Source organism: Carettochelys insculpta, chromosome 6 (genome assembly GCF_033958435.1).
Source record: "Carettochelys insculpta isolate YL-2023 chromosome 6, ASM3395843v1, whole genome shotgun sequence".
In the NCBI taxonomy this organism is placed as follows: domain Eukaryota; kingdom Metazoa; phylum Chordata; order Testudines; family Carettochelyidae; genus Carettochelys; species Carettochelys insculpta.
The window spans coordinates 122,945,322-122,962,583 of NC_134142.1; the positions used below are offsets into that span (position 1 = coordinate 122,945,322).

Genomic DNA, 17,262 nt, shown 5'->3' on the forward strand with positions numbered 1-17,262 from the left:
AGGACATTAAATTACCATTAAAATACACGTAAAAGTCTCTGATTGGTCCCTAGTGCTCCTAACTTGGGGCAGGAGCAGCAGCAGGTTGTACTGCTTCTGAAAGGTAAGTGAACCTTGGGTTTGGGGGCTGGGGAGGGTTAAAGGCTGGGGGCAGTTTGGGGTCATGAGCAGGAGGGAGGGTTAAAACTTGCTGGCGGGTTGGGTCCATGCGGGGGCAGGTGGGAAGAGGGGTTCAGGCTCTGGCAGGTCGGGTCCATGGGGGGGAGTCAGGCTGTGGCAGTTTGGGTCTATGTGGGGGTGAGGCTGTGGCAGTTTGGGTCTGCAGGGCCAGCGGGGGGTGGGTTCAGGCTGCAGTGGATTGGTGCCATGGGGAGGAGGTTAGGCTCATATGAGTGGGGAGAGTTCACTTGTGCAGTGAACAAAGGTAGATGTGTGTGTCCCTCGCTTAAGCGGGTACTTGTAAGTAAAGTACCCGTTTAACAAGGGATGAGAGTATAAAACCTGCAGGCAATGCCAAGCTGGGAAGGGTTAAAAGCACTTCAGGGGGCAAGAAACTTAATAAGATCCTGGAAAACTGGAGAAACAGTCAAAGAAATAGGGTGAAATACAATAAGGCAAATGCAAAGGACTCGAGGTAGGAGGAGGGTACAACAGGGGTGACAGTGGCCCAGAAAGGACTACCACAGAGGAGGATCTGGGGGGCGATCCTGGACCACAAACTACGCGTCAACAACACAATAGTATTGTAAAAAACCCGGATCGTTCTGAAAAAAAGGAGAAGTCCTGGGGCACTCGACAGACTAACAGAATTTTTGGAGCAAAAGCTTTTGTGGACAAAAACCCACCTCCTCAGACATAGGCAGCTGATGAAGCAGGTCTCTGCCCACCAAAGCTGATGCTCCAAAAATTCTGTTGGTCTGTAAGGTGCCCCAGGACTACCTGTTATTTTTGCAGATACAGACTAACACGGTGACTCCTCTGACACAACCATTGGGAGACGTGTCATCAGAAAGATGGGAGAAGTAATTCTTCCGCTGTACTTGGAAGTGACAAGGTCTCAAATATGGACAAGTTAGAGGACGTCCAGGCAACAACAAAGAAGTCTAGAAAACATGACAAGTTAAAAACTGGGTTTAAGACTGCAGGGGGCCATGATGACAATCTCCAAGAGGTAAGCAGTGGTTACAAAGAGAAGGAAGATATTGTCCTCTCTGTAGGCAAAGGACAGGACAAAGGTAATGGGTTTACATTAACGCAAGAGAGATTTAAGCTGGATGTTATGAACAACAGCCTGTCGGGGAGTTAAGTACTGGTACAGGTTACGAGTGAGGGTGAGGCATCTTTTTCCCTGGAGGTATTTAAGAACAGGCTGCAGTTCACACACCGGTGTGGGACAGTCTGGACGATAATACTTGACAGTCTTGCTGACCTGTGGTGGAGACCATGACCTGGGACCCTCACACCTCACAGGGTCCTAGAGCCTTGGATTCAGACCAAACCCATAACTCGATGCTGCAATTAAAGAGCCTTCAGCCCAAGTCAACCACGGGGTTAACACTGTAAAAGCTGCCCATGCTAGTGCAAGGCCCATGTATGGAGTCCTCCAGCCCTTCCCTTCGCCAGGCACCAAGACGGACTCTCCCAGGTGGGGATCTGGCCCCGGTGGGACTCTGCAACCTTTATTTCCCACATAAACATATTTAAAAATAAAATAAAATCCAAAGAGAACGAGCAGTCCCTCCCGCCACAAGCAGTGGGCTGCTGCCCTGCGACCCTTCACCCTCAAGGGGCCAGCCTCTCGGCACCACAGGGCTCTCACTCGGGTTCAAAGAGTAGCAGGAGACCAGCCCCAGGGGACCCAGCAGAACCCGGGGCAGGATGCAGAGAACTGGGAGGAGCAGATCCTCAGAGGATTGGGCACATGTGTGTCGGGGGTGGGTATCTACAGGGACAGGTCAAGTGGACCCTGGCAGCATGTGGGACAGAGGAGGGACACCTCCCCGCAGCAGACCCTGGAGTTCTGTGGAAGGGAAGGCAGGTGGGGTGGGGTGGGGTGGGGTGGGGGAAGGCTCCGCAGTGCCCTGGGGGCGCTCAGCTGATGTAGATGCGGTGGAAGTCGTTGGCACCAAAGGCTGCATTGCACTTCGGGCACTTGCGCTGGCGGGTGTCGTAGCGCGTCTTGACGCAGTCAAAGCAGAAGACGTGGAAGCACTTGGTGAGCACCGCGTCCTTCTTGCGTGTGTTGCAGCAGGGGCAGGTCAGCTTGGCCTGGGGGACAGGGAGCACACCGCCCATGTTATTGGGCTGGGTCCCTTCCCCTCAGTCCCCAGGGCCGGGGCACCGCCCATCACCCCCTCCTCACCTTGTACTCCTTGATCTCTTCCTGCAGGATCTCATCAGCGTCAGCGTACACCTCCACCTTCTTCTGCTTCTCCAGCTTCCGTCGCAGACGGGAGATGTCCTCCTGCAGGGGGGAGGAGCCAATCAGCAAGGGGATGGGGGCCTTCTCCTGCCCCTCCCCTAATATGCCCCCCAGGCCCTGCCCCCGACCTGGGCTCTCTTGAGGTTGAAGGACTCCTTCTCCTTGGCAGCCCGGTTCTCAGCCATGCAGGCCTGGATCTCCTTCAGCTTGCACTGCACATGCTCCAGCTGCACCTTCAGGTCCTCGGCCAGCTGGGCCGCTTCCACCGCCTGGAGGGGAGTTGGGGGAGAGTGTCATTGCTGTGAGCTTCCCTCAAGCAGTGGCTATGGCATAGTAATCTTCCCCCGCGGTAATATGCCCGCAGAGGAACACCTCGAAGCACGGCCAGCTTACCCAGCCTGCTTCCCCCCACTAAGGCCCCAGGCAGAAAGTCCAGCCCAATGTTGTGAGCTTCCCTCCAGCAGTGCCACCAGCAGCCATGGGCATTTCTGTACCACCTTTAAAACTAACTTCTACGAAAACAACAAGAAGTCCTGTAGCACCTTATAGACTAACCGATATTTTGGAGCATGAGGTTTCGTGGGCAAAGACCCCTCATGCATCTGATGAAGCGGGTCTTTGCCCATTAAAGCTGATGCTCCAAAATATCTGTTAGTCCAAAAGGTGCCGCAGGACTTCTTGGTGTTTTTGAAGACACAGACTAACTCAGGTACCTCTCTGATACTTGTAACGGGTGACTCGCTTTCCCCACCCTTGAGCAGAATTGGGCAGGTGACCCTTTGGGCAGAGGGAGTGAGGCCTGGCCTAGCTTCTGCAGAAGATCAGGTGCGCAGGGTCCACACCTCAGGACAGCCTGCCGTGTTATGGACCACAAGGCAGAGAGAGTCTTGAGTACAAGGCGGCTGGGCTGAGGCAGCCAAGTTAACATCTGGCTCACAAACACACAGAGCTTAAGGAGAGGCACCAACAATGGATGTCCTGCTAGGAGGGGCACTGATTAGAGAGGACTCTCCTCCCGTGCAGACAAAAACCCTCTCCAACGCTGGATCCCAGCTGACTTGTGGCTGCCTGGCTCCTGATAGGACAAAGGGCTCAGAACAGGTGCCTGACCTGCTGTGGGAGAACAGGAGGTGCTGGGACCCAGAGCCCTGTCCCCCCACCTCACCTTCCTCTTGTTGAGCTCAAGGGCCTGGCTACGCAGGGTCAACTCCTTCTCCACTGTGCCCAGGTTCCCCTGCAGCACCCGCTCCTTCTCCTCCAGCTTCTGTACCACCAGCAGCTGGGCATCCACCTGTAACACAGCCCAGTCAGGGGAGCACCACCTGCCGCCAGCCAGCTGTACACTGCCTTGCCTGCCAGGTGAGAGAACCAGTGTTCCAGCTCATTTTTAATCTCCATGTGCAGAATTCATTTTGTTAGAAGTGATACTATGGAGCTGATGCCTCCACTTGGGCGCACAGGATAAAATTCATTCTGTATGTGGATGATCAGCGGCACGGGTGGGGCTCAGGGGTTCAGAGTGTGGGAGGGGGCTCAGGCTGGGGAACGGGGGCTCTGGGGTGGGGCTGGGGTTGAGGTGTCTGGGAGGCGACTGGATGGGGATACGGGCCCTGGGTGAGAGCCCCAGGAGAGGGCTGGGGGTGTGGGGTCTAGGAGGGAGCTCAGGACTGATGCTCTCAGCGGGGAAAACAGGGGGTTCCCCAGGGCTCTTGCTGCCTGTAGGTGAGTGGGGATATTCCCACCTGCAGCTCCCATTGGTCACAACTCCCGGCCAATGAGAGATACATGGGCGAAGCCTCCGAGTGAGGGTAGGGTGGGGACAGAGCCTCCGTCGCTTGCAGGGATGCAGCCAGGCGGAAGGAACAGCAGCATGCAGAGCCACCTCCCCACCTTGCCAGGAAGGTCTGGCCGGGAACACAGGGGTTTTACTGTCTGCAGCCCCTAAAGCCCCTTGCTTATTGCAGCCGAGCTGCCACAGCTGGGGGGCGGGAAGCCACAACAGCTCCGTGCACGGCAGCCCTGAGCCCCTGCGGCCAGACAGCTGAGAGGGAACTCTGGAGAGCACCCCAGTCCTGCTCCCAGCAGCGCAGCGCCCCCTACTGCTGCTCTGGGGCACTGGACTCAGCACTGACTGTGAGGCTCCAGCCCTGCTCCCTGCAGCACAGTGCCTCCTAGTGGTGCACTGGAGCAAATTGAGCATGATGAGACAGCACCCCCTACTGAGCCCCCCTCCCACTGGCGCAGTGCCCCCTACCTGTGACTTGAGAGCCAACACCTGATCCGCCAGCTCATCCTTCTCCTCGCGCAGCAGCTTGTGGATCTGGTTGGACTTGATCCGCTCGGACATGAGCTTGAAGTTGGCATCATCCTTCTCCCGCAGCTGCTGCATGAGGCGCATGTTCTGCTCCTGCATGTCCTCGAAGGCCTGGCCCGTCACGTCCATCTCCGACAGAAGGGCCTCCTCTTCCTGCAGCAGGTGGGGCCAGGTCAGGGGGGCCAGGCCACTGCCCCAGCCAAATCCTTTCTGCCAGCTCTCCCCCACAACAAACCCTACCCATTAAAGGGAACCTCCCACAACCTGCCTGTCCCCTGCGCCCCATCCCAGCACCTGCTTGGTAGCAGCCAGTTTCTTCTGCAGGTGCTCGATCTGGTCCTCTGCCAGCTTGATCTTGCGCAGGGCATCCTCATCCGCCATCTTCTTGCTCTCCTTCTTCTCCTTCTCCTCCAGCTCCCGCACACGTCCACGCAGCTCCTCCACCTGGTAGGGCAGAGAGACAGCGTCACACCCCAGAACACACACACAACCCCGCAGGTCCTCCACCTGCCAGGGCAGAAAGACAGTGACAGTGTCCGAACACCCTCCACCTGCAGAGGGCAGAGAGACAGCATCAGACCCCAGAGGCCCCTTCTTCCTGCTGGGACAGAGAGGTCCACAGCCCCAGAACCCCCCTGCCTACCAGGGGCAGGGAGACAATGTCACACCCCAGAATGCCCTCCACCTGATAAGGGAGGAGAAACTACCACAGCCGCAGAATGCCCCCCCACCCAGCTCCTCTGCCCGCCACGAGCCCACACCCACCCATTCACAGTGCCAGGCAGATCCGATCTCTCAATCTGCACCCTACCCCAGGGGTTCCCAACCTTTTCCGTCACATGGTGCACTTCTATGGTACGAACAATTCCACGGCGCACCCACTTTTCCTGCTGAATCGATTTCTCACAAACGCCACGCTGACTTACGTTTACCAGGGTCACAGTCTCCCTAGTGAGCTTTGCAATCTACCCTCCCTGACTCTCTGCAGTGTGTGTTGCGGGAGTCGGGGGGGGATTGAGCCCCTAGGTGGCACCGTGTGGCCAAGGAGCAATGCTGCCCGGGTCCGAGCTAGCACAGGGTTGACAATTTCCTTCTCTCAGCTGCTTTGCAAAGCCTCTGTGAGGGGCAACAGACCAACCCTGCACTAGCTGGGAATCGGGCAGCCTTGGTGCTTGAACCCCGGGCTGGTTTGGGGTCATCTGAGCGTGCTGTGAAACTTCATCAATTCCCCTCCGCTCTGGCTCTGCAAAGAGCTGCAGGGAGGGGAAACTGATGAAATAGCCGCTGCACACCGGTTAAAAACAGCTGCCCTAGCCATAGACTCGCCCCCTAGACTGTCCGTCCCACAAGGGTCTCCCTCACCTCAGCTTTGGTCTTCTTCTCGGCAGCCATGAGTTGCACCTTGTCCCTCTGCTCCTTGGGGGCTGATTTGTACATGTCCAGCAGCAGCTTCATCTCCTTCTGGCTCTCCTGGGCCTTCCTGGAGAGGAGAGGAGAGGGATCAGGGCCCTGCACAGCCAGCCCAGCCCAGCCTCCCACCCCACTCCTCCCTTCCCCTTCACCCCAGACATCAGGGTTCTCTCACTTGAGCTCAATTCGCAGCTGCTTAAGCAGGTCTGAGTCCTTCTTCTTGGGGTCGTCGCTGCCCTTCTGGCGGTCGCGCTCCCGGGCTGAGCCATCCCTCTCCCGGTCCCGCGAGCGCTCCCGGTCCCCTCCGCGGCCTCCCTTGGGGCGCTCCGGCGGCTCCTTGATGCGGGGAGGTGGGGGAAGCTGGGGGGCTGGTGGAGGCGGCTCCTCCTCCTCCTTTTTCACCACCACTTCAGGCGGGGGCACCACCTCTTCCTTCTTCACCACAGCTGCCACGACCTCCTTGGGCTCCTTCTTTACCTCCAGCGAGGGTACGCCCCCCTCCTCCTCCTTCACCACCACAGCTGGGGCCCCACCCACCGGATCCTCCGGCCCAGGGGTCGGGGGCAGCACAGCTGAGCTACAGGGGAAACTGCTCGACTGCATCCGGATCTGGGACAGGGAGAGACAGCATCAGACCCCTGGGCTGCTGCCCCTCCCTAGCCCCTGCCCTGGGCATACTGCCCCTGACCTACCCGGTAATCCCAGAACACAACCCCTCCTTGCCACCCCCCACCCAGCATACCCCTAAAATTAACCCTCCCCAGTGGTCTCCTTCCTCCACAGATCCCCCGTTCCCAGCCACATGGACATGGATCCTTAAACACAACCCCGCCCCAGAGCAGACCCACTCCTGCCCCCACCGGCTCTCTGCGTACAGCCCCTCCCTTCCCGCGGCTACCCTGCTGCCCCCATAGCATCTCTCTAAAAGGCTCCCTCTCCCCTGCCCTGCCTCCAGCCCAGGCCTCCTCTCCCCCGAGAGCGGGCCACTGAGCGCCCCAATCCCTGTCCCATGGGCGCTCTCACCTTGTTGATCTCAGCCTGCACCTCGCGCAGCTTGCGCTTGTAGCGCTGCACGTCGCCTTTCAGCTGATGGTTGTGGTTCTGGAGGCTGCTGATCAGGTGGCGCATCTCCCGGTTGATGGGACCTGGGCGGGGAAGGTTACACAGGGGCATGATGGGAGCTGCTGGGAGGGGCGGGTGACTGGTGGCAGGGCACCAGTGGGGACAAAGCTCCCTACAGCGTAGAGATCCTGGGAAGCAGTGCCCAGGAAGCAGCCCGCACCAGGGCACTGCTGGGAGGAAGCTCACTGCACTGAGAGTGAGGGCAATCTCCCTGGGCGGCGTGCGGGGTACTGCTGCGAGGACACACACCACTCTGGGCCGCGGGGGCTCCAGCTGGGCGGCCAGCCACACTGGGTGAGGGGGGGGCACTGCGGCGATGGAAGCTCCCAGCAGACAGAGACAGCTTCCGCTTGCGAGGGGCCTGCCAACCCCACTGGGCTGTACTGTGGGGGAGAGGGGTGCACGCCGCACAGGGCCAAACCACTGAGCTATGCAGGGGAGTCGGGACATACCACAGGGCTGGGCATAGAGAGGGTGTGTCTGTCTCACCCGCTTGCTCGTTGGCAGCCAGGTTCTGCTCAAACTCAATGCGCAGCATCTCATACTCCTTGCGCACCTGGGCCAGCGTGTCCTCCAGCTGAATCACCTCTGTGCGCAGCTTCTTCTGCAGGTTCAGCTCATCGCTCTGCAGTGGGGCAGGCGGAAGCTGAGACATGGGGCAGGAATTGTCCTCCCCCAACCCCCGTTGGCTCGCCCACAGTCAGCAAGGCACAGACTCCTCCTTCCCCAGCCAGAATGGTACATCCCCGGACAGTGCCACACTGCAGCACAAATGGTGTGTTCCAGCACAGAGCAGTAATCAACTTATGTGCATCGGGCCCACCAGCCCCACCCCCTCAAAAAGCCCCACCCCCCAACTATGACTCCTCCCCCCCAGCCTCACCTCCATGTGCTCGATGTGGCGCAGGTGGCTGTTCTTGGTGGTGAGCAGCAGGGCGCGTGCCTCATCCAGCTGGGTCTTCACCTGCAGGCTCTCGTTGTAGAGCAGCGAGAACTGCGACTGCAGCACCTTGTAGTCCAGGGTCTCCTTCACCGCCTCCTCTGGCAGCGACCGCAGTGCCATCTGGGGGCAGGGGGTGTCACTGCCACAGGCATCACCCTCTACCTGCACCTCCCCACGGGTCTGGCCCCACCCCCTAACCCCAGTCAGGCCCCACTGCAAGCCTGGCTCCAGGGAATGCTGCCCACCAGGCCCATGGCCCAGCCTGGCCCCAAGGGATGCGGCTTTCCCCATTCTCCTCCCAGCCAGGCCCCACCAACCAGCCTGAATCCAGGGAGCACCACCCTCCACCCCGTTACCTTCAGCTTCTCATTGGTCCTGACAGCCTGTTGCAGCTCCTGCTGCAACTTCTCCAGCTCAGCCATGCGGCTGTTGGCCAGCTCCTGGTTCTCCTCCAGCTCCGCATTCAGCATCTCGAACTGCCGAGACGGGGCTCAGATGACAGAGGCTCTCTCCTACCTTAAGGCCTCCTCCCACCCAGGACTGACTCTACACCTGCCCACTCTCAAGATCCTCCCTTCTCCAAGGCACTCCCCATCCCTGTGCCAGAGACCGCCACCCCCTCTGCACTGGGTCCACACAACGCCCCCCGCCCCAATGCCAGAGATCCCCGTCTCCCCTCCCTGCCCCCTCACCTTCTGCATACTGAGCGTGATCTGCCCACCCTGGAAGCCCCCGGAGCTGCCTGACACGTAGTAACCAGAGTTCAGCTGCAAAAGATCAGAGAGAGCATCAGCAACCCCCACCCCAATCAGGCCTCCCAAGTGCTTGGGGAATGGGCACAGGCAGCAGCAGGGCCCAGACATGGGGGAGGTGGAGGGGAGCAGAAGTGGGACTCAGATACAGGCAGCAGAAACTACAGCCTGGGCTGCAACAGGGGCAGACAGGAGCAGTGAGACACAGGGATGGGACGGTGGGTGAGAGAGAAAGAAGGAATCTGTGGGCACGGGGAAAGTTCACCTGCTCCAGGGCCTCAGCAAGGTGCTTGTTGAGCTTCTGCTCCCTCTTGCGCAGCTTCTCAATGTCCCACTGCAGATCCTCCACCGTTGTCTCCATCTCCAGCACCTTGGTCTCCGACGACGTCACCTTGTCCTGCAGCTCTGTGTACTGTGTCAGGCAGAGAGAGGAGTAAGGGTGCCGGGATCCACTTCAAACCAGCTCCTGCTCTTCAAGTCAGCATTGGTGCCCTGTCAAGGGGAAAGGCCCCCTGTCCCATTCCCCATCCCTGAACCTGCCAGCCCCTCTGCCCTGGGAGCTGGCTCCTACCTCCAGCGAGATCTTGTGGTGTTTCTCCTGCAGCTGCATAGCCAAGTCCTGCAACCGCTGATTCTCTCTCATCAGCTCTTTGTTCAAGGACTTCAGTGCCTCATCCAGCTGGTCCAAATCATCTGTAAAGGAGCCAAAGCTTTAAGAACCCAGGCGTCCTGACTCCCAGTGCCCCAGCTGGAACCTGCTGGCTCCCACCCGCTCCCCAGGCTGGTGCGGAACCGGGGCATTTGGCTCACCACGGGTGTGGATCTTCTGGCACAGCTCCTCTGTGCGCCGGTGGATCTTGTTGGAGACTTCCACCACCCGGGACACAGCAGCCTTGGAGAACTCCATGCGCTCCTGCAACTGCAGCTCAATCTCCTCGCTGCTGCTGCTGGCCAGCGTGGCCAGGAACGAGAGGGCTGGCTCATTCAGCAGGAGCCCCCCGGCCTTCCAGGGCGTGGAGGGCGCTGCATCGGGTGGGGCTACATCTGGGGCGGAATGTGGCGGAGAGGAACAGAGACGAGTTACGTGCTATGAGGAGCTCAACAGAGCCTATGAGAGGAGAGCGCGAGCCATGCTGAGCGCCCCGCCCTCTCACAGCGGTGCCCTTTGGCCAAGTCACAACCCCGTCTCCTCCAAAGTCCTGTCCCAGCACTGCAGCCGGTACCCTGCCATGCTCACCTGTTCCATCTAGGCCATCAGTACTAGGGCTGGCTGTGCTCTCAGGGTCTGGGGCTGTTGGCTCCGGCCTGGGCTCCTCTGCAGGCTGGGGAGCAGGGGTCCCGGTAGGTGGAGGCTCACAGTCCCCATCGTAGCGTCTCAGCAGGACCTGCACATTTTCATCCAGCTGTAGGGAAAATGGAGATGGGGCAGGGAGTCAGCCTGGCTCATGCCTGCGGAACAAATACCACCTTTCGCCACCCCGCACTGGGAATCCATTGACTGGGGAGATGCGTGTGCAGGAGGGGAATCTATGGGAGGACAAAATCTATGGTAAAAAACTTGAGAAAGTGGCAAGGGTGGGAAGCTAGCAGAGCAAGGCTGGGGGAGATGAGTGACAGGAGTATCAGGGTGGAGGGGATTGGGACTCGACCGTGGAATGCGCAGCTAGACAGCGGTGGCTGGGATTGTACGGAGGTGGGTATGGAAAGTCCAGGTGGAGGAGGACTGGGCAGGAGAGACTGTGGGGGGAGGGCCGTGGCTGGGGAAGGGAGGGATCGTGGGAGAGGGAGTGGTCTCACCTGGCTCCAGTAGCGGTTGACAATGAGCAAGGTGGCATCATCAGTCGCCTGACGCTTCTCCAGCTTCTCGATGCGCTCACGCAGCTCATCCTCGAAGGCCTGACGCTGCTCCAACCGCTCTGCCAGCTTCTTGTTCTTAAACTGCAGCACCTTCAGGTCCATTTCCTCCTGGGGGAGCAAAAGGGTAGGTCAGCAGGGGCTCCCTGCTGTGCCCCCATCCCATAGCTCTTTGCACTCTCTTCCCCCACCAACTGCCCAATTATGGGTCCCAAATCCCTTCCATACCCGCTGGTTTCTCTTGAACTCCCCCAGATATTCTCTGTGCACCAACCCCCATGTTGTCTTGACAGTCCCCACACCAGGCACTGACCGTGGAGGAGATGCCCCCCAGGCGGATGGGTTCGATCAACGTGGTGGTTGTCTTCTCCTCTTGGTTGGCTTTTTTCTCAGGGGGCCCAGAGCCTCCATCCCCAGCCGCCCGCTTGCTTCCAGGCCCTGACATGGTGCCAGTGGTCAGGAGGCTCTGGACAGCAGGAGCAGGGCAAGGGGGTCAGCCCGGGGGTTACGCCTCACCTGGAAGGGAAGAGGTCAGGGTCAGACATCTCCCTACCCTTGTCATCTCTGCCCCACCCCACAACTCAGCATGTACCCTTCCCACCATCACTACACCACTCTTGGCCCAAGTCCATGCCACTCCTACCCCATGGCACCCTCACTCCCTTGTGATCCCCTGCCCCAGAGCACCCTCACCCCTTCCCACATCCACTCAATGCCCCGTAACACTCACACTCCTTTGTCACTCCTATCCCCTGCCCCATAGCACCCTCATCCCTCAGCACCCTCACTCCTTGGTACCCTCCCCCTCTGCCCCATAGCACCCCCACCTCCCTCCCCATAGCACCCTCACCCCTCATCACCCCCACCTCCATGGCACCCTAACTCTGTACCACACCCACCACTGCCCCATTGCGCCCACACTCCTTTGCCACTTCTACTCCCTGCCCCATAGCACCCTCATCCCTCAGCACCCCCAGGCACCCTCACTCTCTGCCCCATAGGACCCCCATCTCCTTCCCCACACCCCTCATCACCCCCACCTCCATGGCACCCCCACCCCAGGAGACCCGTCCGCAGAACTAAGAAGAGGTCGCAGCGCACTCAGCCGGGCTCTCACCTGCACCGCGCTCCCAAAAGCGCTACCCCCGAGGCCCACCCCAGGGCCTCATTGCGCACGCGCTCTCATGGCACTCCCACTACCTACCCTTTCCTCGCCCACAGGGGGGGTTCTGCACATGCGCAATTCGAGAGTTTCCTCTTTTTTTCTCCATTGGATGAGAACGAGGGAGAGGCGGGGTTTGTTGCCCGGTGTCCCGGTCGGAGAGTGGTTGAAGTTAGAGACGGGCTGGGGATTGGCTGAAGATGAAAGAGGGCTCCTGTGACGGAAACAAAGAAGTCGGCCGTCAAGAGAGGCATGCGCTGATTGGCTGAAACGCCCCTCAGGCGGAAAAATGACCCTAGAGATTGGCTGTAAAAAGGAAACCACGGGAATTGGCTAGCAGGCTCCCACGCGTCAAGTAACGTCTTCCCCGATTGGTTCCTACCTCCATACTTTCCCTGTTTGGCGTGGCAGGGTTGCCGTGGCGACGCGTGCGAAGCATTTTGGGAACCCGGCGCCGAGAAAATAATGGGACAGTGAAGCGGCGTAAAGGCAGATGAGCGCCGCCGTGAGAAAAACTACTCTGTCGCCATGGCAACCGCTCACTCGCCTCTCATGAATATTAATCGCCTCTGCACACAACTTATTAATATTCATAACCCAATGACTATAGGTGTGCGCGTCGGCCAGGAGATTGATATGCGTCGGTTAATTCGTATTCACCTCATCGCCGGGCTCGGCATGGCTCGGCTCGTTAGTATTCACCCTAATTAACACAGCGCGGCTAATTAACATCAGCCGGCCAATTAACACAGCTCGATCCATGTGTTCTGCCTACTTGGCGCTCGTCGTGTCATTCATATGCATGGTCTAATTAGTATTAATTACCTCACTTAGTTAATGAGTTTCACTTTCATGCCTCTTTAATCCTCCACTCAGCTCACGCTCCGAAGAGCCGCTCCCCGAGCCACGCCCTGGGCACGTCGTTAATATTCAGCAGCTATGAATATTCATCAGCACTTCCCTGCGTAGCAGCTGATTCGCTCAGGGGCAGCCAGCCCTTCCCAGCTCCGAGAGAGATCTCGCAGACTAGGTCAGAGGTGTGCAAACTGCGGCTCCCGAGCCCTATGCGGCTCTTTGCGAACTTCTTTGCGGCTCCTTCCTCTGTAATTGCAAAATAAAAAACCCTCCTGATTATTTTCGATAAACGGTGAACCTCTAAAAGCCCTACAAAGCACAACGCGTATTTAAACAGGAAAGAATAGGTGGTCTCAAAGGTTGGATAACTTCCCCTTTAAGATGTGCAGTGCATTGTGGGATAGGCGGCTGTTCTGGGTTTTTAACGTGCTGCTGATAAAGTCTTGATTTTACAAAGGAAAAGGAGGCTGGGGGTATTCCAGCTGTGACGGGCAACTCACCTTTGGGGAAAGAAAACTGAAATTAAACGTGAAGTAAAATTGGCAAAATTAGCCTGGGCTTGGAATGACTACAAGAAAGAGGAAAATCGAAGAGGAAAACAGAAAATTTCAAACTGAATGGACCCAATCCTATGCATTTGTATCCAGTTCAGATGGGCTCCCTATATGTCTCATCTGCGAGGAGAGCTTAGCCAACAACAAAAAATGTAACCTTGAGAGGCATTTTCTCAAAAAACACTCCACGTTTGCTGAACGGTTTCCAGCTGGAGATGCCAGAAAAGAAGCCGTGGAGGCGCTGCTGTGCAATGCACTGGAAAGTAAGTACACGTTCTCTGAATGGGTAAAATCTCCAAGTAGCATGACTGTGGCTAGTTTTGTGGCAGCTCAAGAGATCGTGAAACAGGGGAGGCCGTTCACGGATGGCAAGTATATAAAAGAGTGCTTTATCAAAGTATCCGAGCAGCTGTACAGTGATTTCGAAAACAAACATGAAATTGTTCAGAAAATTAGAGATCTGCCATTGTCTGCAAAAGCGGTGAGGGACAGAACTCTAAAAATGGCCGCAGATATCACCAGCCAGCAGATTAAGGACATTAATACAGCCCCAGGCTTCTCCCTTGCTTGTGATGAGTTAAGTGATGTTGATGACATTGTGCAAGTTGCCCTTCTGTGCAGGTACGTTAATTCTGAGGGACCCCAGGAGGAGCTTGTTAAGTTGCTGACGCTCAACGGCCAAACGCGGGGAGAAGATTTTTTTTTAGCTGTCATCGACTGCCTAAAAATGAAAGAAATAAACACCAGCCACCTCATCTCAGTTGCGACTGGTGGGGCACCAAATATGAACGGGGCACATCGAGGGTTTGTTTCTCTGTTGCAGAAGATGCTGGATCATAATGTGATATTGTTTCACTGCTTAACTCATCAAGAAGCCCTCTGCGCACAAATCTTTCCACCTGAGATCACGGAAGTAATGACCCTGGTAACACAGATCATCAACAAAATAATGAAAAAGGGCTTGAACCACTGGCAGTTCTGTGCACTTCTTGAAGAGGTCAGCTGTCAATATCCCGACCTCCAGTACAGCAAGATACGGTGGCTTTCCAAGGGAAAGGTGCTTGTGCATTTTGCAGGCTGTCTGGAAGACGTGAAGATGTTCATGCAGGAAAAGGGCTGTGCATATGCAAAGCTGAAAGATCCTGTGTGGCTGCAGAAATTTCACTTCATGGTGGACATCATCTCACATTTAAATGGCCTTAACAGAAAGCTACAAGGAAAGGGAAACACAGCTCTCTTGCTTTTAGAAGAGGTGCGATCATTTGAGCGAAAATTAACGTTGTTTGCGAGAGACATTGATACAGGTTCCCTGGTGCATTTCCCGTCACTGAAGCAATTTAAAGAGTCAACAAAGTACGAACTTAACACTGCAAACCTAAAAAATCTGATACTGAAAATGCAAGAAGTCTTTGCTGGGCAATTTCAGGAATTTAAAAAGGAAAAGGCAACTTTGTCGTTTGTGTTGAAACCCCTTGAAGCTGATACCTCTGCACTCAACTTTTCCACATTTACAGGAGTGGACCGAGCAGAACTGGAACTGGAATTGGCTGATATGCAGGACAAGGACATGTGGGCTTCTAAATTCAGAGGCTTGGTGACTGAACTCGAAGATCTAGAAAAGCAGAAATCTACCCTGGCAGTTCAGCAGAGATGGACTGAAATGCTTGATCTTAAAAAACAAGACCAAATTGTGTTTGATGTTTGGAATTCGTTACCAGATGCATATAGTAACATGAAGAGATATGCATTTAGTATCCTCTCCATCTTTGGATCTACTCACCTGTGCGAGCAAGTGTTTTCAAATATGAATTTCATAAAAAGCAAACTGAGACGCCAACTGAATGATGAAAGTCTGCAGTCCTGCTTGAAATTGAAAATGACAGCCTACTCTCCAGACTTTGAACGACTCTCTGAAGAAACTCAGCAGCAGAAATCGCACTAAAATACTGGTAATCTGAAAACTTTATCGGTTATATGTAGGATACTGAAAATAAACAAACATCCTGTTTTGTTGATATTAATTCACATTAACAGTTCATTTTGTTTGAAACATCATAACTGTTTGTCTCTCTATACTTACCGATCTGACAGGCAGAAGCAGATGACACTAGTATCCTCCAGAGAGAGAGAAAGAAAGAGAAAGAAGGTAGGGGAATTAAATCAAGAAGACAGTGGTACAAACACACACATGTCAAGTGTGAGGAAACAGAATAGGTAAAAAGTTTGTGAACATTGTACAGTAAATGTGAATCACATCACAAATCACTGTGTGCCCTGTTCTTAAAACAGGGGGACAAAACATGGTTTCATGTTATTCCTTAAGAATTGTTTTGCATTCACATGCATTGCGGCTCTTGAATTTATTGAGATTTTCACTGAATTAAAAAAAAAAAGGACTCTTCTTGCTGTTTTCGCTGCCAACTTCTGCACTGGGTGAATGGGGGTGACCTAAGACTTGGCCACTTGCTCATAGTTACCAACACGCAAATATTCACTGTCTGATTGCAGAACTGCCAGTGGCAGTTGCCTGCTAAATAGTCATCACCTCACTGAGGGGGAGCGTTCAGTAACGCACGACGTCACCTCAGTCATTAGCCATTTTGTCACTTGTACGTGATCTGATCAGCATCGCCATACCCCGACGATCAGCCCACGCCCCCCTTGTGCTACAACAGTTGCTGCCCCAGACGGCCGACAGTCTCGGGGTCAAACAAGGCACCAGATGAAACAAGACTGACCAACATGGGAGCCCAAAGGGGACGACAGTCACCTCTGTAACGGGCACACACCAGCAGCCTAATCACAGTCAAGTGTTTTAATTGTCATCATAATTCAACATGACTGTTTCCCCCATCACATTCTTAACATGCATCGTCTCCTTAAACTTCACCACCTCATTTACACTGCTCACACTTGGAATGCTCAAACACAGCCTTACCAGTAAATAAAGAATTGTCCTCGCCTGACTTCTTTTCCTTCAGTAAAATTTGTCATCTGCCAAACTTCCCCAGTTTTGCAAACATTCATCATTGTGGGTATATTTATACTGTGGACAGACACTACAGCGGCATGATTTCCTTAAACTTCACCACCTCATTTACCTGCTCATGCTTTGAATGCTCAAACACAGCTCAGCCATGGAGTTTTATTAGCATTGCAGGGGGTGGGACACTCAAAATGTTGAGAGCCTCTAGTGTAGTGTTTCTGGTGGAGGCCAACCCTTAGGCCTCTTAGTTTTGTACACCTGTGACCAACAGAAGTGCACTGCTGCACCTTTCAAGAGCAGCTCAGATGTGAATTAATAGCAGAGAGAGCAACAACATCCCATAAGAAAGTTCAGTTTCATTAACATGGAAACACTGAAACACTTGGCAGACATCTGTCGATTATAAGCCAATTTTAATAAGGTTTGGACTCCGTCCTGCGTGACATTCTCATGAGCAAACTGAGGTAGTGGGATCTATGTGAAATTACAGTCGAGCAGACCTGGTTGAAAGGCGTAAACAGTGGTTCCCTGTTAATCTTTGGGAGCGTATCCAGCTGCATCCTGCAGGGCTCAGACCTGGGTCAGGTATTAGTCAATATTTTTCAGTGACTAAGGTAATGGATCAGAGAGGATGCGTATAAGATTTGCAGAAGCCATCAAGTGGTAAGGGATTTTAAGAATTTTAGAAGGCGGGATTCAAATCCAAAAGGGCTTGACAAATTGGAGAATTGATCTGAAGTCACCAAGATGAAACTGAATAAAGGCAAATGGAAAATATTTCCCTATGGAAGGAAAATCACATGCATGACAACACAATGGGAGTGAACTGCCGGAAAGGAGCGGGAGGTGTAGGGGAAAACGAATGCGAGTGAACAATGATGCTGTTGG

General features: G+C 55.2%; 2 protein-coding genes across 3 annotated transcripts; one reads left to right on the forward strand and one right to left on the reverse strand.

Annotated features, from left to right (window-relative positions):
- Nucleotides 1-1,646: 1,646 nt before the first annotated feature.
- Nucleotides 1,647-12,012, reverse strand: RNF40 (ring finger protein 40). Its single transcript, XM_074998185.1, has 20 exons — nucleotides 11,935-12,012; nucleotides 11,131-11,333; nucleotides 10,761-10,928; nucleotides 10,201-10,366; nucleotides 9,774-10,007; nucleotides 9,535-9,656; nucleotides 9,229-9,375; nucleotides 8,904-8,978; nucleotides 8,568-8,687; nucleotides 8,152-8,331; nucleotides 7,758-7,893; nucleotides 7,170-7,291; nucleotides 6,322-6,755; nucleotides 6,099-6,216; nucleotides 5,031-5,180; nucleotides 4,677-4,889; nucleotides 3,588-3,713; nucleotides 2,551-2,691; nucleotides 2,363-2,464; nucleotides 1,647-2,268 (listed from the first exon to the last, which is right to left on the reverse strand). The coding sequence occupies exons 2-20, from the start codon at nucleotides 11,260-11,262 to the stop codon at nucleotides 2,092-2,094; spliced, it is 3,063 nt and encodes a 1,020-aa protein (XP_074854286.1). The 5' UTR covers nucleotides 11,263-11,333; nucleotides 11,935-12,012; the 3' UTR covers nucleotides 1,647-2,091.
- A 959-nt stretch (nucleotides 12,013-12,971) lies between these two features.
- Nucleotides 12,972-15,705, forward strand: LOC142014922 (general transcription factor II-I repeat domain-containing protein 2A-like). 2 transcript variants are annotated; one of them, XM_074998204.1, is made up of 2 exons: nucleotides 12,972-13,651; nucleotides 14,212-15,705. In XM_074998204.1, exons 1-2 carry the CDS (start codon nucleotides 13,604-13,606, stop codon nucleotides 15,328-15,330), a joined length of 1,167 nt encoding a protein of 388 aa, XP_074854305.1. In that variant the 5' UTR covers nucleotides 12,972-13,603; the 3' UTR covers nucleotides 15,331-15,705. The 2 variants fall into 2 exon arrangements, with proteins under 2 accessions (XP_074854305.1, XP_074854304.1); XM_074998203.1 differs by having other exon boundaries at nucleotides 12,972-15,337; nucleotides 15,480-15,703.
- Nucleotides 15,706-17,262: the final 1,557 nt, after the last annotated feature.

Bases quoted from the DNA above. Each gene is read 5' to 3' on its own strand.
- LOC142014922 (XM_074998203.1), top strand. From the start codon at position 13,399: ATGACTACAAGAAAGAGGAAAATCGAAGAGGAAAACAGAAAATTTCAA.
- RNF40 (XM_074998185.1), bottom strand. From the start codon at position 11,262: ATGTCAGGGCCTGGAAGCAAGCGGGCGGCTGGGGATGGAGGCTCTGGG. The intron at 9,376-9,534 runs GTAGGAGCCAGC...TGCCTGACACAG, and splicing joins ACCACAAGATCTCGCTGGAG to TACACAGAGCTGCAGGACAA. The intron at 3,714-4,676 runs GTAGGGGGCACT...GCTGTGTTACAG, and splicing joins TGTTGGCTCTCAAGTCACAG to GTGGATGCCCAGCTGCTGGT.